General features: G+C 60.2%; 3 protein-coding genes across 8 annotated transcripts in view; all 3 read right to left on the bottom strand.

Moving 5' to 3' along the window:
- PTPRH (protein tyrosine phosphatase receptor type H) overlaps positions 1 to 14,159 on the bottom strand; it is a 33,186-nt gene extending 19,027 nt beyond the window's left edge. The window contains exons 1-4 of one of the 3 annotated variants that reach the window (XM_070401822.1): positions 14,098 to 14,159; positions 12,404 to 12,476; positions 11,987 to 12,256; positions 10,674 to 10,943 (exon numbers count right to left, since the gene is read on the bottom strand). In XM_070401822.1, coding sequence (XP_070257923.1) covers positions 10,674 to 10,943; positions 11,987 to 12,256; positions 12,404 to 12,476; positions 14,098 to 14,148 — 664 coding nt within the window. In that variant the 5' untranslated portion in view covers positions 14,149 to 14,159. Of the gene's footprint in view, positions 1 to 1,469; positions 1,714 to 1,889; positions 2,088 to 10,673; positions 10,944 to 11,986; positions 12,257 to 12,403; positions 12,477 to 14,097 lie in introns of those variants that run through there. The other 2 variants (XM_070401821.1, XM_070401820.1) reach the window with 2 other exon arrangements.
- Positions 14,160 to 18,440: 4,281 nt separating this feature from the next.
- On the bottom strand, positions 18,441 to 20,638 carry LOC138999653 (lysoplasmalogenase TMEM86B-like). Its single transcript, XM_070401832.1, has 3 exons — positions 20,409 to 20,638; positions 19,604 to 19,856; positions 18,441 to 19,165 (listed from the first exon to the last, which is right to left on the bottom strand). The coding sequence occupies exons 1-3, from the start codon at positions 20,457 to 20,459 to the stop codon at positions 18,783 to 18,785; spliced, it is 687 nt and encodes a 228-aa protein (XP_070257933.1). The 5' UTR covers positions 20,460 to 20,638; the 3' UTR covers positions 18,441 to 18,782.
- Positions 20,639 to 23,150: 2,512 nt separating this feature from the next.
- On the bottom strand, positions 23,151 to 26,198 carry LOC138999651 (lysoplasmalogenase TMEM86B-like). Of its 4 annotated transcripts, none has more exons than XM_070401828.1 (3): positions 25,974 to 26,198; positions 25,301 to 25,541; positions 23,151 to 24,336 (listed from the first exon to the last, which is right to left on the bottom strand). In XM_070401828.1, exons 1-3 carry the CDS (start codon positions 26,019 to 26,021, stop codon positions 23,816 to 23,818), a joined length of 810 nt encoding a protein of 269 aa, XP_070257929.1. In that variant the 5' UTR covers positions 26,022 to 26,198; the 3' UTR covers positions 23,151 to 23,815. The 4 variants fall into 4 exon arrangements, with proteins under 4 accessions (XP_070257929.1, XP_070257930.1, XP_070257931.1 ...); XM_070401829.1 differs by having other exon boundaries at positions 25,301 to 25,538; XM_070401830.1 differs by having other exon boundaries at positions 26,004 to 26,198.
- Between the last annotated feature and the right edge of the window lie 310 nt (positions 26,199 to 26,508).

The following is a 26,508-nucleotide window of genomic DNA, read 5'->3' as shown; positions in this document are numbered from 1 at the left end:
GGGGGGCTGGGGGGCAGCGGCACCCTCCCAGCCTCAGCCCCCACAGAGGCACAGCCCGGGGGGAGGGACTGCGGGCGAATCCTCCCCCAGGCTCAGCCTTGACAAAGGTCACCCCAGGGCCAACTGCCTTTTCTGGGTGTGGGGAAGGGAGGGGCAGAGGCGGGGCTCCAGGGACCCAGGAGCTGGGCTGGACACCTGCCCTCCAGCTGCTCGGATAAGGCAAGGCCCAGAGATAAAGTGAATGGTTTCACTTCCCGAAAAGTATGGACGACTAGGAGCAGAAAAGTAAACACCATATTGCTGGTAAAAGAAATAGTAATAATACTAAAAGGAAAAGAAAACAAGAAAAGTCATCAACAACCTGGGAACAGGGGAGAGACAGGCTGGGAACCAGAGGCCAGACACCTGGTCTGATGATGTCTGAGGCTGGGTCCTGGGCTGCTGGGTCTGAGGGAGGAGGCTGGGGGCCTGGGCTCCTGGGTCAGAGGGAGGAGGGGCCGGGTGCCTGGGCTCCTGGGTCTGAGGGAGGAGGGGCCGGGTGCCTGGGCTCCTGGGTCTAAGGGAGGAGGGGCTGGGGGCCTGGGCCCCTGGGTCTGAGGGAGGAGGGGCTGAGGGCTGGACTCCTGGGTCTGAGGGAGGAGGGGCTGGGGGCCTGGGCTCCTGGGTCTGAGGGAGGAGGGGCTGAGGGCTGGACTCCTGGGTCTGAGGGAGGAGGGGCTGGGGGCCTGGGCTCCTGGGTCTGAGGGAGGAGGGGCCGGGGGTCTGGGCTCCTGGGTCTGAGGGAGGAGGGGCTGGGGGTCTGGGCTCCTGGGTCTGAGGGAGGAGGAGGGGTTGGGGGCCTGGACTCCTGGGTCAGAGGGAGGAGGGGCTGGGGGCCTGGACCCCTGGGTCTGAGGGAGGAGGGGTTGGGGGCCTGGACTCCTGGGTCAGAGGGAGGAGGGGCTGGGGGCCTGGACTCCTGGGTCAGAGGGAGGAGGGGTTGGGGGCCTGGACTCCTGGGTCTGAGGGAGGAGGGGCTGGGGGCCTGGGCTCCTGGGTCAGAGGGAGGAGGGGTTGGGGGCCTGGACTCCTGGGTCAGAGGGAGGAGGGGCTGGGGGCCTGGGCTCCTGGGTCAGAGGGAGGAGGGGCTGGGGGCCTAGACTCCTGGGTCAGAGGGAGGAGGGGCTGGGGGCCTGGACTCCTGGGTCAGAGGGAGGAGGAGGCCGGGGGCCGGGGCTCCAGGGTCTTCCTCACCCAGAGTTTACTCTCACCCGGGACAGGACACACCTGTGAGCCCAGGTGTAAGACTCCCCAACAATCTCCCGGAACCTGGTCGCCAGCTTTCTTCTCCGGGGAACCTGCACCCTTTTCCTCAGGACCCGAGTTCAGGGACCAGTTCCCCCCACCCCGCGTCAGAACCTGCCCTGGCGCCCCCCTCCGGTCCCTCCCTCCTGTCCCTCCCTCCGGTCCCTCCCGGAGGCCCCACTCACCAGCAGCACCAGGCGCCCCCAGGCCCCGAGGCCCCCTCCAGCCCCCGTCATGCCCGCCGGGACCCTTGCGCCCTCGGAGGGACCCAGGTGACCAGTGCGGGGCCTTCCACCTGCCGGACTTTAAACGCAGGCATTTCCCCTTTCCCAGCACCGGGGCCGCGAGGCCACAGGTCGGGTCGGGAGGGCGGAGGAGGAAGTGGGAGCGCAGGGAGCGCGCCCCGCCCCGCCCCGTCCCTCGCCCCGGGTCGCGGCCTCTGGACCCTCCTTTGCCCCGAGGGACACGCGGGGGCGCGCACTGTTGCGCGTGGGGGGTGCGCGCTCGCGGGCCCCCGTCCGTCCCGGCGCTGCTCCAGCTGCCCGGCGGGTCTGCATTTGGGGGGCGGGCACCCCGGGCGGCTCCAGACGCCGGAGGCTCTGCACCTGCGGGTCCCTGCGCCTGGCAAGTCCTCCCGGCATCGGCCCGACCGCCGCGGCACGGAGCACCCCTCCAGCGGGACCCCCCCTGCAAGTGTCTGCTCCGCGCCCTCCGAGCAGCGCGGGGGGCCCCGGGGGAATGGGGGGGCTTTCCTCCTGCAGCCCCTGGGCCCGCGGCGCCTCGGGACCCTCGCGGCTGCGTGGGGACTGGATTCTGCGCGGCGGGTTCACCCGAGACCGCGGCTCGGCTCCGCGCAGGCGCACTGCGCCCGCCCCCCTGCCCGCACCCGGGACCCGGGCTCGCTGCGCCTGGCGCTGGGGAACCACCCGGGACTCCCTTCGCGCCCCTCCCGTTGGGCGGGGGCCAGGCTCGGGGGACGCAGGGAACAACCGGCCGCCCCGCCACGTTGCAGGAGGATGTGGGGCTGGGGGTTGGGCTTGGGGTTGGGGTTGGGGTTGGGAGCGTGGGTGGGGGGTGGGGGGGTCCTGGTTCCCATCTCTCACTGACTGAGGATGAAATAGAGCAGAAGTCGGGGCGGCCTGCGGAAGGGAGGGTCCTGGTGACATCCAGACCCCCAGCTCAGTTCCCCAAAGCGGCCACCACACCCTGGGGTCCTTGGTAAAGCCATAGCTGCCTTTATTTTTTCTTTCTTTCTTTAAATTTTATACACATACCAGGGGCCTGGTGCACAAAATTCGTGCAAGAGTAGGCCCTTCCTTCCCCTGGCTGTCACCACCCGCTTTCCTCTGGCACCCAGGACCCAGGACTGGGGGCTTCCCTTGCAGCCCCAACTTCCTCCAGAAGGTCATCTGGAAGGACACCCGGAAGGTCGTCCGGTCTAATTAGCATATTAGGCTTTTATTATGATAGAAGATATATATTCTTTATTGCTTTCAGAGAGGAAGGGAGAGGGAGAGAGAGATAGAAACATCCATGATGAGAGACAATCACGGATCAGCTGCCTCCTGCACACGCCCCACTGGGGATGGAGCCCACAACCCCGGCAGGTGCGGCAGAGTCCCTCACAGACCGCAGAGGGAAGCAGGCCTGTGCGCGAAAATAATAGGACGTGGTCTGAGACAGAGGGACGGACGGACGCACGGACGGAGGTGGAATGTGTCTCCTTAGCACATTCCACTGGGGCAGGAGCTGGTTTCGGGGGCCCTTTAAGAGGGGAAGAGAGAAGGTGCTCACTTTATTACCCCACGTAGTCCGTCCTGAGCCCCCCACTCTTGAAGGAGGACAGGGTCATGGGGCCTGGGTAGCATAGCAGGTGGTTGGGACCATGGAGCGGGTGTGGGGGTGTGTGGGGGGCAGGGTCTGAATGAAGGCATCCCAGGCCCACAGGGCATCTGAGATTGAGAAGAGCAGGGTGCCCGCCCGGAACACCTGCCCCTCTGCAGGCTGTGCCGCGCAGTCATGCCTCCTCAGGCCCACGGCTTTGCTCTGTGGTGAGTGGGGGCTCTGGCCTGAAGGTGGAGCAGGGACTAAAAATCAGGGGTGTGCTCTGGGGGATCCTATAAACACATTATGGGTGCAAGTCTCTTCTCTGCTATAAGAGTCCCCTAAGGCATGTCATGGGTGGAAAAGTCTCCTCTCTGCTCTAAGAGTCCCCTAAAGCATGTCCTGGGTGGAAAAGTCCCTCTGCTATAAGAGTCCCCTAAGGCATGTTATGGGAGGAAAAGTCTCCTCTCTGCTATAAGAGTCCCCCAAAGCATGTCATGGGTGGAAACATCTCCTCCCTGCTGTAAGAGTCCCCTAAAGCATGTCCTGGGTGGGAAAGTCTCTCTGCTATAAGAGTCCCCTAAGGCATGTCATGGGCGGAAAAGTCTCTTGTGCTGTAAGAGTCCCCTAAGGCATATCATGGGAGGAAACGTCTCCTCTCTGCTGTAAGAGTCCCCTAAGGCATGTCATGGGTGGAAAAGTCTCCTCTCTGCTGTAAGAGTCCCTTATGACACATCCTAGCTGTAGAAGTCAGGCAGGGTTTGGAGAGAAGCTCTGACCCCTTCATGCCCTCAAATGCAGACCCTGAGGCCCAGAGAGGGGCAGTGGGCTGCCAAGGTCACAGCCAGGACAAGGGCCACGCCTGGGTACTTTCTTCCTTATGTCTCTGTTCCCACCCCCTTGCTACCAACCCCTTCCTAAAGACCCCTCATCTTTGAGTCTCCTCACCTCCCCACCTCCTCTCCTAATATTGTCTGTCACTGGAGTGGGTTGAAATGTGCCCCCTAAAAACAGGTGTTTAAGCCCTGGCAGGTGTGGGTCAGTGGATAGAGCGTTGGCCTGCGGACTAAAGGGTCCCAGGTTCGATTCCAGCCAAGGGCACATGCCCGGTTGTACGCTTGATCCACAGTAGGGGGCGGGCAGGAGGCAGCTGAACAATGATTCTCTCTCATCATTAATGTTTCTATCTCTCCCTCTCCCTTCCTCTCTGATATCAATAAAAATATCCTATATAATAGAGAGGTAATATGCAAATTGATCATCATGCCCTCACAAAGATGGCCGCCCCCATTGGGCACAAGATGGCTGGCAGGGTAGGGCAGTTATGGGCGACCACGCCAGCAGGGGAGGGCAGTTGGGGGTGACCAGGCTGGCAGGGGAGGGCAACTGGAGGCGACCAGGCTGGCAGGGCAGGGCAATTGGGGTAACTGGGTCAGTAGGGGAGGGTAGTTGGGGGCAACCGAGCAGGCAGAGGAGGGCCGTTGGGGGAGCGGGGCCAGCAGGGGAGGGCAGTTGGGGATGACCAGGGCAGCAGGGGAGCGCAGTTGGGGCGATCAGGATGGCCGGGGAGCAGTAATGCGTTGACCAGGCTGGCAGGGGAGTGGTTAGGGGGTGATCAAGCTGGCAGGAAATCAGGCAGGCAGGCAGGTGAGCGGTTGGGAGCCAGCAGTCCTAGATTGTGAGAGGGATGTCTGACTGTCGGCATCTGACTGTCAGACATCCCCGAAGGGGTCCCAGATTAGAGAGGGTGCTGGCTGGGCTGAGGGACACCCCCCCGCCCCCCGCCAGTGCACGAATTTCATGCACCGGACCTCTAGCATAAAAATAAATCAAAATACTTTAAAAAATATATATATATATTTTAATATATTTTATTGATTGTTTACAGAGAGGAAGGGAGGGGGATAGAGAGAAACATCGATGAGAGAGAAGCATCGATCAGCTGCCTCCTGCACACCCCTTCATGGGAATGTGCCCGCAACCAAGGTACATGCCCTTGACCAGAATAGAAGCCGGGCAAGCAGAAGCTCTATCCAATGAGCCAAACCGGTTAGGGCTACAAAATATTTTTAAAGAACGGGCTGTCACCCTGTACAGGCACAGAGGGCATCAGGCCCCTCTGAGACTAGTATGTGTGTCAGGGGGGGCAGGGGGTTTCGGATCCTGCTCTCTGACCCACCCAGTGCCCAGCGAACACCTCTCGACTGACCTGACAGAGATCCTTCTGGATGCTCCCCCAACCGCCGGCTCACCTGAGTGCTGCCTCTTCCAGGCTCGTTTTATACCTGGGGAGAAGGATGTTGGGAGGAGAGGCTCAGGAAGTGAGGTTGGGACCGGAGGCCCTGATCCCGCCCCGGCCCCCACCTCCGGGCCCTCGGTCGGCCCAGCCCTGCACGGAGTCTCACCTCCTCAGGAAGAAGATCAGCAGGCCCACCAGGATGAGGAACAGTAGGACCCCGACAACCGCCCCGGCGATGACCCCTGGCGGAGGAGGCACGGGGAGCCGTTAGGGCCCAGGTCCTAGCTCTCCTAGCTCCTGACACCCCATCTCTCCTGCCTCCACCTTTTTTACTTTTAAATGTTTTTATTGATTTCAGAGAGGAAGGGAGAGGGAGACAGAGAGAGAAACATCAATGATGAGAGAGAATCATGGATCAGCTGCCTCCTCCACGCCCCGCACTGGGGATGGAGCCTGCAACCTGGGCATGTGCTCTTGACCAGAAATTGAACAGTGACCTCCTGGTTCACAGGTCAATGCTCAACCCCTGAGCCACGCTGGCTGGGCCTTATCTTTGCATCCAGACTGTGACCAGAGGGCCTATGGGATAGATGCTGGGGCTGAGAGGACAAAGGAGAAACCTCTGGAGAGAGCCCCATCTCCCCCACAACCTTTCCTCTCAATCTCTCAGTCGCCCAGGAGCCTGGTCCAAATGCATCCTTTTCGCCGAAACCGGTTTGGCTCAGTGGATAGAGCGTCGGCTTGCGGACTGGGAGGTCCCGGGTTCGATTCCGGTCAAGGGCATGTACCTTGATTGCGGGCACATCCCCAGTGGGAGATGTGCAGGAGGCAGCTGATCGATGTTTCTCTCCCATTGATGTTTCTAACTATCTATCTCTCTCCCTTCCTCTCTGTAAAAAATCAATAAAATATATTTAAAAAGAAAAAAAAATGCATCCTTTTCTCAGGTGACCTGGTTACTAAAGGCCACTCCCCTCCTTGGCCTACCAAGCATGTCAAACTCACGGTCCGCGGGCCGCAAGCAGCCCACAATGAATATTTTTGCAGCCCAGCCAATATAACGGCATGTAAGGGACGGTTTAATAAAAATTTCATAACTTACTTTTTACAATATCCTGTTATACATAATCCTATATAATAAATGGGTAATATGCAAATTGACCCTAACAGCAGAACGACTGGTCACTATGACACACACTGACTACCAGGGGGCAGACGCTCAATGCAGGAGCTGCCCCCTGGTGGTCAGTGTGCTCCCACAGGGGGATCTCTGCTGAGCCACAAGCCAGGCTGAGGGCTGCCAGTACAGTGGTGGTGGCGGGAGCCTCTCCCGCCTCCTCAGCAGCACTAAGGATGTCCGACTGCAGCTTAGGCCTACTCCCTGCTGGCAAGTGGACATCCCCCAAGGATTCCCGGGCTGCCAGAGGGATGTCTGAGTGCCAGCTTAGGCCCAAACCCCCAGGGAGTGGGCCTAAGCCAGCAGGTGGACATGCCCCGAGGGATCCCAGACTGTGAGAGGGCACAGGCCGGGCTAAGGCCCCCCCCCCCATACACAAATTTTTGTGCACCGGGCCTCTGGTTATTAATAGCGAGCTACAACATTCACTAATGACTGATGACTATCATCGTGTTGCATTCATTTCCTTACGTGCCTTACAGGCAGGCGCACCATTTTCTCTCCACTAATACCAGCAGTGAATATTCTAGCAGCCGATGGCCACGTCATTCGTCTTAGACTGGCTTGTTGGGTGTGCGCAATGAAATATTTCGCTTTCGGAGAACAAGAAAAATAGGTTTATTTGCGCAACGCTCAGGAATTTGTGCATTTCTTCAGTGTCTGGGAAGTTCATGTTCAAGAAAAAATACTAGTTTTTAATAAAATGTTCTACTATTTTATGTTAACAATGACTCATTTACTTCACCCCTTTGTATTCAGAACGTCTCTATCCACATAAACCTACGTTTCTATGAAAACGGAAGCTTTTGTTTTTTTGCAGCCACATCCACTTAGACCTTGTTTATCTGGCCCGTGGGAGCCTGTGAGTTTGACATGGTTGGCCCAAACCAATGGTTCTCAGCAAGGGAGATGCTGCCCTGCTGGCGACATGGGTAAGGTCTAGAGACACTGTGGCTTGTCACAACTGGGGTGGTGGTGCTACTCATGTTGAAGGGGTGGAGGCCAGGAAAGCAGCTCTGCCTTCCACAATGCACAGGACAGCCCCACACAGCAAAGAATAATCCAGCCCCAATGACAACAGTGCACAAGTGAGCCCTAGCCTGTTTGGCTCAGTGGATAGAGCGTCAGCCTATGGACTGAAGGGTCCCGGGTTCCATTTCCAGGGTCAAGGGCACATGCCTGGGTTGCAGGCTCGATCCCCAGTAGGAGGTGAGCAAGAGGCAGCAGATCAACGATTCTCTCTCTTCATGGATGTTTCCATCTCTCTCGCCCTCTCCCTCCCTCTCTGAAACCAATAAAAATATTTTTAAAAATTATACTAAGTGAGAGATGGCAGTCACAGAGGAACACAGCGTATGACTGTATTTTCAGGAAAGGTGCAAAATAGGAAAATCTATAGAGACAAAAAATAAATTACAGATTCCCTAGGCCTGGTTGCTGGGGAATTGAGGACATTCGGGTGCGATGGTTTATGGAGGTAATTTTTCTTTATAGGGTGATGAAAACATTCTAAAATTGATACTGGGATGGTTGCATAATACCGCCGGTACACTTAAAACCATTGCACACTTTATTATTTTTTAGATATATTTTATTGATTTTTTTTTTTTACAGAGAGGAAAGGAGAGTTAGAAACATCTATGAGAGAGAAACATCAATCAGCTGCCTCCTGCACACTCCGCACTGGGGATGTGTCTGCAACCAAGGTACATGCCTTTGACCGGAATCAAACCTGGGACCCTTCAGTCTGCAGGATGATGCTCCATCCACTGAGCCAAACCGGTTAGGGCACCATTGCACATTTGAAATGGGTGAGTCATGCCCTAGCCGGTTTGGATCAGTGGATAGAGCATCGGCCTGTAGACTGAAGGGTCCCAGGTTCGATCCCCGGTCAGGGCACTTACAAGAATCAACTAATGAATGCATAAATAAGTGGAACCACAAAATTCAATGTTTCTCCCTCTCTCTCTCCCCCTTCCTCTGTTTCTAAAATCAATAAATAAAAATTTAAAAATAAATAAAACTGTTTTAAAGACAGCAGAAAACAAAACACAAAGGAACAAACAGGAAGGACCCCCTGGGTAGGTCAGACTTCCTCCACACAGGGCCTGAGGGGGCCTAGAGAGACTGTGCGTCCCCTGGGGTTGTGCTCACCTGCACTATCCGTGTGGCAGGTCACGGAGGCAGCTGGGGCCCTCAGTCCATCCCAGATGGTCCTGACTGTGGCTTCGTAGGACTGAGCGGGCTGGAGGTTGGACACGGACACACCCCTGTCCTTCCCGCAGGAGGCTTGGTCCCCGGAGACCTGCTGCCCGCCCACCTGCAGCTGAAAGGCCTCATAGCCGCCCTGGGGGCAGGTCCAGGTCAGGGTGACCCCATAGCCACCAGAGATGCTGGTGCAGGAGATGATGGTGACAGGGTCTGGGTCTGGGAGGCGGAGACAAGAGGACTCGGTAGGTGCCAGCCAAGATGGTGTTCCCTCCCTCCCCTGCTTCACCGCCAGTGATGCCAATTCTGTGACCTCGACAAGGAGCTCATCCTTCCCTTCCCCAAATCCAAATACTTCTTCATCCCTTGCTTTCTACCCAAACGGACTCCCAACAGGTCCCCCAAAACTACAACTCCCATGAGCGCTCTGACTCTCTGGATCACTGCAGCTTATACAGTCAGGGCCCCATGGCCTGATGGGATTTGTAGTCCACTCACTTCTCATCCACAAACCCCCACCCACCCCCCCGCAAAGGGGTAAAAGGAGGCCCATCTCACATGTGGATGCGCGGAGGCTCTGTGTGGAACCGGCTACATCGCTCCTCTCCGCCCACACGCTGAAGTTGTATGGAGTCCCAGGTTCCAGGCCCTTCACCACATACCAAGTCTCTTTGGTCCTGGCTATCTGGTCGACCTGGTGTGCTTGGGGGTCTCCTTCCCCCTGGGGAGGTCCCCCACCGGCCCACCGGACACAGTATATGTAGAGCTGAGAGCGGGGGTCTGCCGGGGCCGCCCACCGCAGGGCGATTGAGTTGTTGGTCTGCGTTTCCTTCTGCAGAGCTGTGACCTCGTTAGGAGCTGAGAATTGAGAGAGACAACTCAAGGGGCGGATCCCCAAGGCCCCTCACACCGAGTCTGCTCACCTCCCCTTCCCTGCAGCTGCCCCCACCATCGGATCGCATACTTCCCAAGAGGTGGGGACCATGGTCGCTGGGTCCTCTCTGTCCTAAGTCCACATACCGGGGTCCCACTCACCACCCTTCCACACACAACAAGTTCCTAGACCGTTCTGTTGACTTCAGTCTTCTTAGCCCAAATGGCCAAAGACTGAAGAGTTCCGGGTCCGGTGCATCAGCAGTGCACCTAGTCCCTGGGGTCATTCTGCTGCCTCTCACTCTCGGGACCCACACCTGCCGGCTGGGAGGCGGGGCCCCGTTGGACCCAACAGTTCACCAGGACAAGCTGTGGGCGACCATCTAGCTCAGCGGTTCTCAACCTTCTGGCCCTTTAAATACAGTTCCTCATGTTGTGACCCAACCATAAAATTATTTTCGTTGCTACTTCATCACTGTAATGTTGCTACTGTGATGAATCTTACGGTAAATATCTGATATGCAGGATGGTCTTAGGTGACCCCTGTGAAAGGGTCGTTCAATCGCCAAAGGGGTCGCGACCCACAGGTTGAGAACCGCTGGTATAGCTGGTGACTTTACAGATTCCTGGACAGCCAGGGGCTCTCTTTGTCTCCAAAGACAGACCCTCCAATCAGAAAACCCGGGTCGCTGAGGACAGACACCCCCTAGGACAGTGGTCGGCAAACTCATTAGTCAACAGAGGCAATTATCAACAGTACAATTGAAATTCCTTTTGAGAGCCAAATTTTTTAAACTTAAACTATATAGGTAAGTACATTGTATTAACTTAATTAGGGTACTCCTAAGGCTTAGGAAGAGCCATACTCAAGGGGCCAAGGAGCCACATGTGGTTCATGAGCCGCAGTTTGCTGACCACGGCCCTAGGAGGTAGACCTACAGGCTCAAGGTCTGATGAGGCTGGTGAGGGGTCGCCAAGCACAGTTCGTCTCCCAGGAACCTTGCACCATGCCCCCTTCACTCTCCCCCCAGCCCAGTATGCTGGGCCCGGACCTAGACAGGGTCTCACCTGTGGCCCCCATGAGGGTCTCTTTGCTGCTGCTGACTCCGTTCCTCTCCGCCCACACGGTGAAGGTGTACTGGGTCCCAGCATCCACTGTGTCCACTGTGACCCTGGTATCCGGGGTGTTCTGGGTCCCAGTGGCAACCCCACCCTCCATGGTCCAGGAGACCCAGTAGGTGTAGGGAAGGTGATCCGGGCCCTGGGGAGCTGTCCAGCGCAGGCTGATGGAGCTGGTGGTCTGACTCTCCACGGTCAGGTTCCTGACGGGGTTGGGGGCTGAGGAGGGGACAGGAGAGGGAATCAGCTGTGGACTCTGGGCCCACATGTCCAGGCCTTCCTTCCCCGCTGGGCCCAGGAAGCCTGAGGCGGTGGCTAGACCCTCAAGTCCAAAATGGCAGCTGTGCCTAGCCGGTGTGGCTCAGTGGTTGAGCGTCCACCTATGAACCAGGAGGTCATGGTTCGATTCCCTGTCAGGACACAGGCAGGGGTATCCGGCTCCATCCCAGGTGTGGGGCGGGCAGGAGGCAGCGGATCAATGATTCTCTCTCATCATTGACTCTGCCCTCTCTCTCCCCCTCTCCCTTCCTCTGTAAAATCAATAAAAATATATTTTAAGAAATAAAAATAGACATACCCTGGGGTGAGGATAAAGAAACAAATGAATACATAATGGATACACACACGGAGCGTGAAGAATTGGGAGGACGGTGAGCCTGTACCATCTCTCCTCGGTCCTCCCGTACTACACGGGCCACAGGTCACAAGGATGACTCGTTGACTCCACTTGAGCTAAAGGAACTTGCTGGTCCCCTTTCCTCTGACTGGGGCCAATGTGGCTGATAGAACCCTGGCAGGTACAGGCGGGGCCCCCATCCTCTTTCTGTGGGTGTAGGAACCTGCCGGGCACGCCTGTGGGTGCTCCAGCCCCACCAGACACCCCCCCTCCAAACCCAAACAACCGCCCTGGCCGGTGTGGCTCAGTGGATAGAGTGTCAGCCTGTGGACCGAAGGGCCCCGGGTTCGATTCCGGTCAAGGGCATGTCCCTTGGTGGCAGGCTTCTCCCTGGGCAGGCCCTGGACGGGGTGCGTGCAGGAGGCAACCCATCGACGTGTTTCTCTCATATGAAAGTTTCTCTCTGTCTCTCCCTCTCTGTCTCTTCACTCTCTCTAAAAATCCATGGGAAAATATCCTCGGGTGAGGATTAAAAAGTAAATAAATAATATTTTTTTAAAAGTTTTTTTTTAAAACACACACACATATAAAAAAAAAAAACAAACAAACAACCAACCACAACAGATTAAGCAGCGGCTGCTCTCACCTGTGCTGGCATTGAGGGTCGCCTCGGAGCTGCTGGCTCCACCTCCCTCCACCCACACGGAAAACTCATAGCGGGACGCGGGTTCGAGTCCCTCCGCCGTGTAAGTGACGTTTGTCGTGCTTCGGGTCTCATTTTTGCCACCGTCTCCAGTGCACCTGACCCAGTAGGTGTAGTTCTGCAGGGTGGGGTCTTCCGGGGCCTCCCAGCGCAGGGTGATGGAGCTGCTGGTCTGATTCCACACATTCAGGTTCCTGATGGCGGCCTTGGGTGCTGGGAATTGGGGAGCAAACTGGGTCCCTAATCCCCTCAGGAGGCCAGATAGACGGCTCCCATCAGCGCCTGCCAGGGATCCTGGCGCCCTCCATGGAGACCCCTCCCCACCCCCCCAAAGCTCACACACAAGACTTGAGGTGCTACCTCTCTGTGCGGGTGGTGGACTCAGCAAGGATTCCTCACCGGCTACCTTGGCTCCCGTCCAGATGCACAGGCCCTGGGGGGAGCCCAGGGGAGGGTCAGAGCCCAGCCTCCCCTCCAGGCCCAGGTGAGACTGGGGGGCTGGGGAGCAGCCGCACCCTCCCAGCCTCAGCCCCACAGAGGCACAGCCCGGGGAGGGACACTGCAGGTGACTGCTCCCCCAGGCTCAGCCTTGACAAAGGTCACCCCAGGGCCAGCTGCCTTTTCTGGGTGTGTGGGGAGGGGAGGGGAGAGGAGGGGCACAGGTGGGGCTCCAGGGACCCAGGTACATGCCCTTGACCAGAATCAAACCTGGGACCCTTGAGTCCGCAGGCCGATGCTCTATCCGCTGAGCCAAACCAGCTAGGGCTCCAGGGACCCAGGAACTGGGCTGGACACCTGCCCTCCACCTGTGCGGATAAGGCAAGGCCCAGAGATAAAGTGAATGGTTTCACTTCCCGAAAACTATGGACACCTAGGAGCAGAAAAGTAAGCAACGTATTGCTGGTAAAATTCTACAGTAATAAAAGAAAAACATGCAAATTGGTGTCACTCCACTACGCCCACCAGCCAATCAGAGAAACTATGCAAATTAACCCAACAAAGATGGTGGTTAATTTGCATAGGCAGGCACAGAGCCAAGACAGAAGATGACTGAAGATGGTAGCGGCCACGGAGCTGGAGGAGCAGGAGGCTTGGGTTGCTCCCGGTGACAGAGGAAGCCAAGTTTCTTGCGGGCCCTGGACTCCGCTCAAGGAAGGGCTGGGGGTCTGGGTCGTCGGGGGCAACGCAGGCTTCCAGCCCGCCCAGACCTCCAGTCCAGGAGTTGGAAAGAAAGAAAAAGGAGGGGCTGGGAGCAGCTGGAGCAGAGAAGCCAAGCCTCGCTGCTGTGGATGGGCCAAAAGCCTGGGTCCTGGGTGCTGGAGGAATACCGGTGCCAGGGGAAGGAAGGCCTATTGTGCGAATCTTCGTGCAACGGGCCACTAGTAAATAATAATAATAATAATAATAATAATAAAAGGAAAAGAAAAGAAGAAAAGTCATTAACAAACTGGAAATGGAGGAGAGATAGGCTGGGAACCAGTGGCCAGACACCCGGTCTGTTGGTGTCTGAGGCTGGGGACCTGGACTCCTGGTTCTGAGGGAGGAGGGGCTGGGGACCTGGGCTTCTGGGTCTGAGGGAGGAGGCTGGGGGCCTGGGCTCCTGGGTTTGAGGGAGGAGTCTGGGGGCCTGGGCTCCTGGGTCTGAGGGAGGAGGGGCTGGTGGCCTGGGCTCCTGGGTCTGAGGGAGGAGGGGCTGGGGGCCTGGACTCCTGGGTCTGAGGGAGGAGGGGCTGGGGGCCTGGGCTCCTGGGTCTGAGGGAGGAGGGGTGGGGGCCTGGGCTCCTGGGTCAGAGGGAGGAGGAGGCTGGGGGCCGGGGCTCCAGGGTCTTCCTCACCCAGAGTTTACTCTCACCCGGGTCAGGACACACCTGTGAGCCCAGGTGTAAGACTCCCCAACAATCTCCCGGAACCTGGACGCCAGCTTTCTTCTTCGGGGAACCTGCACCCTTTTTCTCAGGACACGAGTTCAGGGACCCCGGTTCCCCCTCTTCAGACCCCGCCCTGGCTTCCCCCTCCTGTCCCTCCCTCCGGTCCCTCCCGGAGGCCCCACTCACCAGCAGCACCAGGCGCCCCCAGGCCCCGAGGCCCCCTCCAGCCCCCGTCATGCCCGCCGGGATCCTTGCGCCCTCGGAGGGACCCAGGTGACCAGTGCCGGGCCTTCCACCTGCCGGACTTTAATCGCAGGCATTTCCCCTTTCCCAGCACCGGGGCCGCGAGGCCACAGGTCGGGTCGGGAGGGCGGAGGAGGAAGTGGGAGCGCAGGGAGCGCGCCCCGCCCCGCCCCGTCCCTCGCCCCGGGTCGCGGCCTCTGGACCCTCCTTTGCCCCGAGGGACACGCAGGGGCGCGCACTGTTGCGCGCGGGGGGGCGCGCTCGCGGGCCCCCGCCTGTCCTGGCGCTGCTCCAGCTGCCCCGCGGCTCTGCATTTGGGGGGTGGGCACCCCAGGCGTCTCTGCACGTGCCGGTCCCTGCGCCTGGCAAGTCCTCCCGGCATTGGCCCGGCCGCCGCGGCATGGAGCACCCCTCCGGCGGGAGCTCCCCAAGTGTCTGCTCCGCGCCCTCCGAGCAGCGCGGGGGGCCCCGGGTGAATGGGGGGCCTTCCTCCTGCAGCCCCTGAGCCCGCGGCGCCTCGGGACCCTCGCGGCTGCGTGGGGACTGGATTCTGCGCGGCGGGTTCACCCGAGACCCAGACCCGGACTGGGCTCCGCGCAGGCGCACTGCGCCCGCCCCCCTGCCCGCACCTGGGACCCGGGCTCGCTGCGCCTGGCGCCGGGGAACCAGCCGGGACTCCCTTCGCGCCCCTCCCGGCGGGCGGGGGCCAGGCTCCGGGGACCCAGGGAACATCGGGCTGCCCTGCCACGTTGCAGGAGGATGGGGTGCTGGGGATGGGGGTTGGGGCTGAGTGCGGGGGCGCGGGGGATGGGGGTCCTGGCTCCCTTCTCTCACGAACTGAGCAAGAAATAGGCGGCCTGTGGAAGGGAGGGTCCTGGTGACATCCAGGCCCCCAGCTCAGTTCCCCAAAGCGGCCACCACACCCTGGGGTCCTGGGTAAAGCCATCGCTGCCTTTCTTAAAATTTTTTCTTTCTTTCAATTTAATACATATACTAGAGGCCCGGTGCACGAAATTCGTGCAAGAGTAGGTCCTTCCTTCCCCTGGCTGCCACCACCGGCTTTCCTCTGGCACCCAGGACCCAGGACCCAGGCTTCCATTGCAGCCCCAGCTTCCTCCGGAAGGTCGTCTGGAAGGACACCCGGAAGGTCGTCCGGTCTAATTAGCATATTATGCTTTTATTATGATAGAAGATATATATATTTATTTATTGCTTTCAGAGAGGAAAGGTGAGGGAGAGAGAGAAACATCAATGATGAGGGAGAATCATGGATCGGCTGACTCCTGCACACCCCCTGCTGGTGATGGAGCCCAAAACCCTGGCATGTGCCCTGACCTGGAATTGAACCCTGACCTCCTGGTTCATAGGTCGACGCTCCACCAATGAGTCAGTCCAGCCGGGCCAGTCTCTGCATTTAGCTACCACCCCCCAATCCTGCCACCCGCACCCCCAGCCCTAGGCAGCCCCTACCCTGCCCTGTCTCCTGACTCCCCTGGCCAGGACATCCCGTCCTACAGGGGCCTTTGGAAGGGGCCCCTTTCACTCGGGGGAGGTTTCCAAAGGCGAGGAGGCATCTTGTAGGTGTAAGGGAGCTTCAGTCCTATTTACGGCCAAATAACGCCCCACAGACCCGTGACCTGAAGGGGCTGAGTGGCAGGAGGTGATGGCTGCTCCAAAGGGCTGGCCCTGGTGACGCCGAGGACTCCAACGCCACCAGCAGCTGGGGGGCAGGCGCGGGCACAGTCCCTCACAGACCGCAGAGGGAAGCAGGCCTGTGCGTGAAAATAATAGGATGTGGTCTGAGACAGAGGGACGGACGGACGGATGGACAGACGGACGGAGGTGGAATGTGGCTCCTTAGCACGTTCCACTGGGGCGGGAGCTGGTTTCGGGGGCCCTTTAAGAGGGGAAGAGAGAAGGTGCTCACTTTATTACCCCCACATAGTCCGTCCTGAGCCCCCCACTCTTGAAGGCGGACAGGGTCATGGGGACCTGGGTAGCAGGTGGTTGGGACCATGGGGCGGGTGTGGGGGGTTGTGGGGGGCAGGGTCTGAATGAAGGCATCCCAGGCCCACAGGGCATCAGAGACTGAGAAGAGCAGGGTGCCCGCCCGGAACACCTGCCCCTCTCCAGACTGTGCCGCGCAGTCATGCCTCCTCAGGCCCACGGTTTTCCTCTTGGTGAGTGGGGGCTCTGGCCTGAAGGTGGAGCAGGGACTAAAAATCAGGGGTGGGCTCTGGGGGACCCTTTAAATACATTATGGGTGCAAGTCTCTTCTCTGCTGTAAGAGTCCCCTAAGGCATCTCATGGGTGGAAATGTCTCCTCTCTGCTGTAAGAGTCCCTTACGACACATCCTAGCTGTAGAAGTCAGGCAGGGTTTGGAGAGCAGCTCTGACCCCTTCATGTCCTCAAATGCAGACCCCGAGGCCCAGAGAGGGGCAGTGGGCTGCCAGGGTCACAGGCAGGACAAGGGCCACACCTGGGTTCTTCCTCCCTTATGTCTTTGTTCCCACCCCCTTGCTTCTAACGCCTTCCTAAAGACCCCTCATCTTTGGGTCTCCTCACCTCCCCACCTCCTCTCCTGGTATTGTCTGTCACTGCAGTGGGGTGAATTGTGCCCCCTAAAAACAGGTGTCCAAGCCCCGGCCGGTGTCGTTCAGTGGATAGAGCGTCGGCCTGCAGACTGAAGGGTCCCAGGTTTGATTCAGGTGCAGGGCACATGCCCAGGTTGCAGACTGGATCCCCAGTAGGGGGCGTGCAGGAGGCAGCCAATCAATGATTCTCATCATTGATGCTTCTATCTCCCTTCCTCTCTGAAATCAATAACAATAAAGAACAAAACAAAAAACAATGGGTATCCAAGTCCTAAGTCCCGGTCCCTATGGATGTGACATCATTTAGAACCCGGGCCTTTGCAGACATAATTACGAGATCATCCTGGATTTAGGGTGGACCTTACATGCAACCACCGATGTCCGTGGGAGGGGACACAGAGGGAGAAAGCCATGTGAACACGGAGGCCCAGGCTCAGAGGGATGGAGGGGGGTGCGGGGCGGGCGGGGGGGGGGGGGGGGGGGCAGGGGCCACCGGAAGCTGGAGAGGCAGGAAGGACCCTCCCCAGGGCCTGGGGCGCCGTGTGGCCCCGCCCACACCTTGACATTGGACGCCTGCTCACCAGAACTGTGAGAGGCCAAACTCCTGATGTTTTAAGCCCCCGTGTGTGGTCATTTGTGACAGCAGCCACAGGAACACACACAAGGACCGAAGTGTCCTCCGGGCCTCCGATCTCGACCCTCATCATCCCAACCGGGACGTAGGAATCCCGCCTCCCACCGCCATCGAAGCCCCTGGGAGTGAGTCCATGTCCCATACACCCTGGGCCCAGGGGCAAATTCACTGTGTGTATAGCCAACAATACTGCCAGGTGCACACAAAAACGTCACCCGAGGTGAACCTCACAGTGAGTGTTCTCACTACAACAATAAAAGGGCCTGGCTGGGCGAGGCTCAGTGGATGAGCACCGACCTATGAACCAGGATTTCATGGTTTCATTCCCCATCAGGGCACGTGCCCGGCGTTGCGGGCTCGATCCCGTGTGGGTGTGCAGGAGGCAGCAGATTGATGTTTCTATCCCTCTCTCCCTCTTCCTTCCTCTCTGAAATCAATAAAAGTATATTTAAAAAAAAAATTCAGTGCATGCCACTGTGACTGAAGTTAATGTCACCAAATCATTCACTTAAAAATGGAAAAATCTGCCCTAGCCGGTGTGGCTCAGTGGATAGAGTGTCGGCCTGCGGACTGAAGGGTCCCAGGTTCGATTCCAGTCAAGAGCGTGTACCTTGGTTGCGGGCACATCCCCAGTAGGAGGTGTGCAGGAGGCAGCTCATCCATGTTTCTAACTCTCTATCCCTTTCCCTTTCTCTTTGTAAAAAAAATCAATAAAATATATATTTTTTTTTAAAGGAAAAATTTTGCCTGGACAGTGTGGCTCATTGGTTAAACCTTGACTCAGGAACCAAGAAGTCACGGGTTTGATTTCCAGTCAGGGCACATGCCTGGGTTGCTGGCTCCATCCCCAGTAGGGGGCATGCAGGAGGCAGCCAATCAATGATTCTCTCTCATCACTGATGTGTCTCTCTCTACCTCTCCCTTCCTCTCTGAAATCAATAAAAACATGGATTTTTTTTTAACGGAAAATTTTGTTGTAAGGAAGAAAAAGAAGAAATACCCTTTTGCTGTGACTCTGACCATGCCTCCCCCCTCCCTTCCCCAAATAAAGGAGATGTTGTTTCCTCCTTCCTTTTACTCAGGCAACAGGGAAATAGATCAAGGCCAGGGGGAAGGGGCCAGCGGACTCTGAAGGCCCCTGGAGGTCACAGGAGCGGCCGGGGCTTGGGGAGGCCCAGCCTGGGCCTGGTTGAGGGGCCTGGAACCTGGAACCAGAACCGAGGGAAGGCGGTGCATCCGGAATTCTGCAAACAGTTCCCACAGGTGGACAGCGGCCTGCAGACGGGAGTCCAGGGGCCTGGCTCTGGCCCCCACAGGCGGCTCCCCGTCTGGGCCCGGCTGCAAGGCCCGGGTCCCTGCGGGAGGGGAGTGGGCGGATCCCAGCCCGCTGGGGCCCCCATCAGTGGGTCTTGAGCTTGGGGCTCTGGAAGGCCGACAGGGTGATGAGGAGCTGGGCGGCATAGTAGGTGGCCATGATCAGCAGGCGGCCGTGGGCCAGCGGCTGGATGAAGGTGTGCCAGGACAGGAAGGAGTCGGAGGTGGCGAAGAACAGGGCGCCCCAGCGGGCGCTCCCGCCCCTGGCCAGGCCGCGCCACAGCGTGGTGGACAGGGCCAGCCCGTAGGCCGACACGGACAGCACCAGGTCTGGCGGGAGGTGCAGCAGCAGGAGGCCGGAGAACGGGAGGGAGTACAGGAGGATGGGCACCAGGAGGCCGGACCGCAGGGGGCTGAACCCAAAGGCCCAAGAGTAGAGCAGCTGGGCCATGCCGAAGGCAAGGACGCCTGGAGGACAGGGGGTGGGGCACCCGTGAGACCCGCTTCCCTGCGTCACCCCTGCCAGCTCCCACTGGTTCCTGGTGGTCCCGCCTCCCCCTGCCCTTGCTGTCCAGGGTCTGTCCTTACTCTGCTCAGAACTGTCCCTCGACCCCCATCTTCTCTGCTCCCCACTTGGCTTCGGAATGGAGTCAGTTTGGACGCACAAGGCACACACACCCCAGGGCCTTTGCACCTGCTGGTCCCTCCACGCCCGCCACTCACACCTGCCCAGGTCAGGCTGAGCTCCCCGAGGCAGGGGCCTGGGTGTGTGCTGGTCACTGCTGGGCCCCAGGGCCTGGGAACGGCCCCTGGCTCCTGGCAGAGGCTATCAGGGAGTCGCCCCCACACCCGGGGCCCCTAGCTTGGGGGTCAGAAAGGGACAGTGCGGCCCACTCCCCAGCTCACCATAGCGGAAGTTCTCGGGCCAGATGAGGAAGACATCCCCGAGGGCCGAGAAGAGCAGGGCCACCTGCAGGCGAAGGCTGTAGCCCCCGCCGGAGCCGGAGCCGGGGTTCGCCCGCAGGAGCCCCACCAGGCACAGCACCGGCAGGCACTTGACCAGGGCACCCAGCCTGGATGGCGGGTCCTCAGGGATCCAGAGGAGGAAGTAGGCGGTGCAGGTGAGCAAGAAGGGGCTCAGGCTGCCCAGGTGCGGTTGCTACCGGACAAGGCACGGCTCAGCCCCAGAAGGAGGCTCCAGCCACCCCCAGCCCTGGCCAGGACTCAGGTCTCGGGGCTCCCCCCACCCCAACCCGACTCAGGGATCCCAGGACAGGCCCCACCTGGCCAGGCCTCAGGTCTCGGGGCTCCCCCCCACCCCGACTCAGGGACCCCAGGACAGGCCCCAAATGGCCAGGACTCAGGTGTCGGGGCTCCCCCCACCCCACCCCCACTCAGGGACCCCAGGACAGGACCCACCTGGCCAGGACTCAGGTCTCGGGGCTCCCCCCACCCCACCCCCACTCAGGGACCCCAGGACAGGACCCACCTGGCCAGGACTCAGGTCTCGGGGCTCCCCCCCACCCCACCCCAACTCAGGGACCCCAGGACATCCAGCCCCATAGAACCCAGCCTCTGGGGACCCCAGGACATCCAGCCCCATAGAACCCAGCCTCTGGGGAGGCCAAGACCCCCAATTCCTCCAGCCTCCTGGGGTCCCCAGGAGCCCACGCCCAGCCCGAGCACCCCTCCCACACTCAGGGGCTCTCACTTGGGCTGAGGAGCGAGGGCTGTGCGACGGCCTCTCCCTGCGGACGTCCATGACAGCCTGAGACCCCCACGCAGAGTGGCCGCAGCCTGGGCACCAATGGCTCTGGGGGTGGAGGGCCGGCGAGCAGTTACACGTTAACCCGGGAGCGTCCTGTGGACTCTGGGGCTGATAACAGCGCCGGGAGATGCTGCCCCCGCCCGGGGATGGCTCTCACTGGCACCTGCAGATAAGGTGCCCGTCCCAAGCTGGGGTCCCTCCTCCCCCACAGCCCCTGCCCTGGACCCCGGGGACCAGGCTTCCTCCCCATCGCAGTGGGCTGTGGGGGCCAATTCCCCTCGCAGCCCCGCTCCCAGCCGGGCCCAGCCCTCCTTCCCCAGGGGACGGGGCCACCATCACCCTGTGGCTGGCAGAGGAACCCCTTCTCCCTCCCCCTGCCTCCCCCCCACCTCGCCGGGCCCTCCGGCACTGGCCTCCCTCCTGTGGGGCCTGCACCGCCCTGCACCCCCCAGCGCCTCCACACAAACACTTCCTGATCTAACAAATGCCCATGACCCCCGAGGTCACCACCGGCCTGGGCCCCGCAGCCCCAGGCAGCCTGGGAGGCTCCGAAGCAAGGCTCCCCGGGGCCTGGGGGTGAGGGCTCTTGGTCTGTTCTTGGACTGGATCCCCCCTGGAAGGCTCGCCTAGAGCCCGGCTTCCCGGGCTACCTCCCACCGCGCCACCACAGGGGACAGGGTCAGGCCCTTGGCAGCTGCAGGGTCCTCTCCGTGGCCGGACAGAGGAGGGCGGAACAGCGGACACGTGATGTTGGGGTGACTAAGGGGACCCCGGGAAGGCAAGCATGCTCATCCCACCTCATTAAAAAGGTAAAACCCTCTAGTGCTCCCACCAGAAGCCCAGGGCAGAGCTGCTCCCACCAGGAACCCTCCAGGGCAGGCGCCCGGGGCAGGGACGCTGGGCCAGCCAGTATGGAGGGAAACCACGCAACGTCGCCCAAGGAGCTGGTCACAGCTTCCTGACACTCGGCCTGTGAGGAAGGGACCATAACCACCTGTCATCTTTTTATTTATTTATTTATTTTTTAATGTATATATTTTATTGCTTTTTTACAGAGAGGGATAGAGAGTTAGAAACATCCATGAGAGAGAAACATGGATCAGCTGCCTCCTGCACACCCTCTACTGGGGACGTGCCCAAAACCAAGGTACATGCCCTTGACCAGAATTGAACCTGGGACTCTTCAGTCCACAGGACGACGCTCTAGCCACTGAGCCAAACTGGTCAGGGCACCTGTCACCTTTTTTAAAAATATATTTTTATTGATTTCAGAGAGGAAGGGAGACGGGGGAGAGAGAGAGAAACATCCATGATGAGAGAGGTGCATGGATCGGCTGCCTCCTGCACACACCCCACTGGGGATCAAACCTGCAATCCAGGCATGTGTCCTTGACCAGAATTGAACCCGGGACCCTTCAGTCTGCAGGCCGATGCTCTATCCATTGAGCCACACTGGCCAGGGCATCACCTGTCATGTTACTGAAATGAAGGGGTGGGGCAGCTGGTGGGACCATCTGCCGCTGTTCTGGGAACGCCTGCATGAGCTCCGCCCTGAGAGCGGAGTCCAGGGACGGAGGGTGGGTGCTGGTTGCAGATGCACCTGGATCAGGCAGACTTGAAGGAGCTGCAGCCACAAGCCATGACCCAACTCCTGTTCCTCAGCACCGAGAGGCCCAACTGGCACACACACTCCATTCCCACGGGCTGCTCGAGCCTTCGAGCCCATGAGAACTGCCCCGCAGCCCCCGCGATGCCACAAGGCCCGGAAAAGGAGGGGGGGCGGACTCACCGCACACCTGGGGGCTGACCCAGGCGGGGCCCCCTGGCCAGCTGGCTGCCCTGCCAGGCGCCATCCTCCCCATCGGACTCCCCAGAGCCCTGGCCCTCCTCCTCCTCCTCCTCCTCGTCGTCATCGAACTGCTGGATCCGGTCCTTGTAGCAGATCTCCAGCAGGTTGGTGTTGGGCTGCGGGGTGCAGGCGGCAGGGTGGGTGGGCGGCACTGCCCACAGCCCCCACCCCCAGAGGACGGGGCGCCACTCACGTTCTCATCGTCGGCGTTGAGGGAAAAGGTGATGTTGGCCGTCTTGTCGAAAGGCGCGCTGGGGGAGGAGCAGGGGCGGGGAGGAGGCTGAGACAGGCTGCCTCCTGCTGCTCCTTCCTTCAGGCACGCGCCCTGGCTATCCCCTATCCACAGCTGTGTCTCTGCAATCGTCCCCACTGGCTAACACTCCCCGCTCGCGGCGCAGGCCCGCCATGGGGGGACATTCGTAGAGCTGACGTCCTGCCCTCGCCTCCTGCCTGCCCAGCCCTCACAGAGGTGCCTGAGGGGACCGAGTGGAGCAGGAACCCTGTCTCAGCTGTGCCCGCCTGCCCATCCCTGGAGCCCACTGCCCGCCTCAGGCATCACGGGCTCCTTCTTCAGAAGTGACCTCTTTCTTCCGCTCAGCGGACACTTCCCTTGGGGGCCCTGCAGCCCCGAGATGCCCTGAACACCAGGCCCTGAGTGACCTGCCCGGCAGGGGGCTGAGAGCAGCAGGACCAGACTCAGCCAGCGGGCCCCACCCTAGCCTGTTTGGCTCAGTGGATAGTGGTTTGGCTCAAAGGCCAGAGGGAGGGGGCCAGCGGCCTCCTGCTTGGCTGACCAGCAGCCCCGGAGCGACGGATGAATGACTCCTCTGACACGGTTGCTGTGAAAGAGAGGGCTAAGGGGCGGCCTGGCTGAAGGAACCAGACAGCCCCGTTCGCCTGCCTCCTCAGGCTTTTATTGCAGCTTTGAGATACAGTTTGAGATACAGTTTACCTTTTAGATACGATCAGTAGGGCAATCTTGGGAGGGCACATGTGAATGCAGTGTCCTCTAGGCAAGGACATGCAAAGATTAAGCATAAGGATCCGGCAAACACCTGGGGGGCCGCACGTGCACGGACTTGGTGGGAAAGGTCACGGAACAATTGGGGGCGGCCGCCTTGGCCAAACTCCAAGTCGGAATTCCGATAAACAGCGTGGTCCACCTTCAGCCCACGCCCCTTTTCGGAATTTCCTTCTTACAGACTTTCCAGCCGAGTCTCCCGTGCTTCCCTACAGACTTGGGGCCCCCGGAGGTCACAGGAGCGGGTGGGGCTTGGGGAGGCCCAGCCTGGGCCTGGTTGAGGGGCCTGGAACCCGGAATCAGAACCGAGGGAAGGCGTTTGGAACTCGGCGGTGCATCCGGAATTCTGCAAACGGTTCCCACAGGTGGGCGGAGGCCTGCAGGCACGAGTCCGCGAGCCTGGCTCCAGCCCCCACGGGTGTCTGGTCCCGGGTCCCTGCAGGAAGGGAGTGGGTGGACGCCGGCCCATCGGGGCCCTGGTCAGTCAGTCTTGAGCTTGGGGCTCTGGAAGGCCGACAGGGTGATGAGGAGCTGGGCCGCGTAGTAGGTGGCCATGATCAGCAGGCGGCCGTGGGCCAGGGGCTCGATGAAGGTGTGCCAGGCCAGCAGGGAGTCGGAGGTGGCGAAGAGCAGGGCGCCCCAGCGGGCGCTCCCGCCCCTGGCCAGGCCACGCCACAGCATGGTGGACAGGGTCAGCGCGTAGGCCGACACAGGCAGCACCAGGTCTGGCGGGAGGTGTATCAGCAGGAGGCCGGTGAACGGGAGGGAGGCCAGGAAGATGGACAGCAGATGGAAGGGGCACAGGCCACGCCACAGCACGGTGGACAGGGCCAGCACGTAGGCCGACAGGGGCAGGACCAGGCTTGAGGAGAGGTGCAGCAGCAGGAGGCCGGAGAACGGGAGGGAGGCCAGGATGATGGGCAGCAGGAGGCCGGGCCGCAGGGGTCTCAACCCAAAGGCCCAGACATAGAGCAGCTGGGCCATGGCGCAGGCGAGGATGCCTGGAGGACAGGGGGTGGGGCACCCGTGAGGCCCGCTTCCCTGCGTCACCCCTGCCAGCTCCCACGGTCCCCTGGTGGTCCCGCTTCTCACTGCCCCTGCTGTCCAGGGTCTGTCCTTACTCTGCTCAGAATTCTAAAATCTCTCGACCCCCACGTCTCTGCTCCCCACTTGGCTTCAGCATGGAGTCTGTTTGGACACACAAGGCACACCCACCCCAGGGCCTTTGCACCTGCTGGTCCCTCTGCCTAGACCAGTGGTCGGCAAACTGCGGCTCGCGAGCCACATGGGGCTCTTTGGCCCCTTGAGTGTGGCTCTTCCACAAAATACCGACTTCTGCGCATGGATCACGAAGTTCCAATCGCACTGTACGTGCGTGCCCGCTCGTGGTATTTTGTGGAAGGGCCACACTAAAGGGGCCAAAGAGCCCCATGTGGCTCGCGAGCTGCAGTTTGCTGACCACTGGCCTAGACCAGTGGTCGGCAAACTCAGTAGTCAACAGAGCCAAACATCAACAGTACAACGATTGAAATTTCTTTGGAGAGCCAAATTTTTTAAACTTAAACTATATAGGTAGGTCCATTGTTATGAACTTAATTAGGGTGCTCCTAAGGCTTAGGAAGAGCCACACTCAAGGGGCCCAAGAGCCGCATGTGGCTTGTGAGCCGCAGTTTGCCGACCACTGGCCTAGACCATCCATCCTTCCCGCACCCCCTTCTGTGTGAGGCTGTCCTACTCAAGACTGTGACTCCGGGACTCCACCCTCCCTCCACGCCCGCCACTCACAGCTGCCCAGGTCAGGCTGAGCTACCCAGGCAGGGGCCTGGGGTGTGCTGGTCACTGCTGGGCCCCAGGGCCTGGGAACGCCCCCTGGCTCCCAGCAGAGGCTATCAGGGAGTCGCCCCCACACCCGGGGCCCTAGCGTGGGGGTCGGAAAGGGACAGTGCGGCCCACTCCCCCGCTCACCATAGAGGAAGTTCTCGGGCCAGATGAGGAAGACATCCCCGAGGGCCGAGAAGAGCAGGGCCACCTGCAGGCGGGAGCCAGAGCCAGAGCCGGGGTTCACCTGCAGGAGCCCCACCAGGCACAGCACCGGCAGGCACTTGACCAGGGCGCCCAGCCTGGACGGCGGGTCCTCGGGGATCCAGAGGAAGAAGTAGGCGGTGCAGGTGAGGAAGAAGAGGCTCAGGCTGCCCAGGTGCGGCTGCTACCGGACAAGGCGCAGCTTAGCCCCCGGAGGAGGCTCCAGCCACCCCAGCCCTGGCCAGGACTCAGGTCTCGGGGTTCCCGCCCCACCCCACCCCGACTCAGGGACCCCAGGACAGGCCCCACCTGGCCAGGACTCAGGTCTCGGGGTTTCCGCCCCACCCCACCCCGACTCAGGGACCCCAGGACAGGCCCCACCTGGCCAGGACTCAGGTCTCAGGGCTCCCGCCCCACCCCACCCCCACTCAGGGACCCCAGGACAGGCCCCACCTGGCCAGGACTCAGGTCTCGGGGCTCCCGCCCCACCCTCACTCAGGATATCAAGCCTCATAAAATCCAGTGTCTCGGGAGGCCAGGACCCCCAATTCCTCCAGCCTCCTGGGGTCCCCGGGAGCCCAGGCCCAGCCTCCCTCCCACACTCGGGGGCTCTCACTTGGGCTGAGTGAGGATATCGGGACAGCACCTCTTTCCGGACGCCCATGTTCGCCTGTGACACTCCCTCGGCCTGGACATGGGCAGTAATGGCTTTGTGGGTGGAGTGAGGGCATGTGGTTACTGGTTAACCGTGTAGTGTCCTATGGATGAACTCGGGGACTGATTCAGCGCTGGGAAATGCTGCCCCGCCCAGGGATGGCTATGCCTGGCCGGGGTCCTTCCTCCCCAATAGCCCCCCCCCCCCCCCAGCCAGGCCCAGCTCTCCTTCCCCAGGGGACGGGGCCACCATCACCCTGTGGCCGGCGGAGGAACCCCTTCTACCTCCCTCTGCCCCCCCGCCGCCCCCCGCTGGGTCCTCCTGCACTGGCCTCCCTCCTGTAGAACCTGCAAGGCCCTGCACCCGCCCAGCGCCTCCACACAAACACTTCCTGATCTAATCAATGCCAGGGATGACCTGCCCTCTCGGGTCAGCACCAGCCTGGGAGGCCCAGGACCACGGCTTCCTGGGGGTGCTCTCGGTCCCTTCTTTTTGT

The sequence above is a fragment of the Myotis yumanensis genome, unplaced genomic scaffold (assembly GCF_028538775.1).
Source record: "Myotis yumanensis isolate MYYU_CA2020_CCGP unplaced genomic scaffold, mMyoYum1.0.hap1 SCAF_23, whole genome shotgun sequence".
NCBI classification, from domain to species: domain Eukaryota; kingdom Metazoa; phylum Chordata; class Mammalia; order Chiroptera; family Vespertilionidae; genus Myotis; species Myotis yumanensis.
Note: the sequence above shows the minus strand (reverse complement) of the source record. Positions and strands in the feature narration are given on the sequence as shown.

What these genes read in the sequence shown, in the direction of transcription:
- LOC138999653 (XM_070401832.1), bottom strand. Translation starts at nt 20,459, where the DNA reads ATGGACGTCCGCAGGGAGAGGCCGTCGCACAGCCCTCGCTCCTCAGCC. An exon ending in GCCCTCGCTCCTCAGCCCAA is followed by an intron (nt 19,857 to 20,408) that starts GTGAGAGCCCCT and finishes CTTGTCCGGTAG; the next exon opens with CAACCGCACCTGGGCAGCCT. An exon ending in GCCCGAGAACTTCCGCTATG is followed by an intron (nt 19,166 to 19,603) that starts GTGAGCTGGGGA and finishes CCTGTCCTCCAG; the next exon opens with GCGTCCTTGCCTTCGGCATG.
- LOC138999651 (XM_070401828.1), bottom strand. Translation starts at nt 26,021, where the DNA reads ATGGGCGTCCGGAAAGAGGTGCTGTCCCGATATCCTCACTCAGCCCAA. An exon ending in GATATCCTCACTCAGCCCAA is followed by an intron (nt 25,542 to 25,973) that starts GTGAGAGCCCCC and finishes CTTGTCCGGTAG; the next exon opens with CAGCCGCACCTGGGCAGCCT. An exon ending in GCCCGAGAACTTCCTCTATG is followed by an intron (nt 24,337 to 25,300) that starts GTGAGCGGGGGA and finishes CCTGTCCTCCAG; the next exon opens with GCATCCTCGCCTGCGCCATG.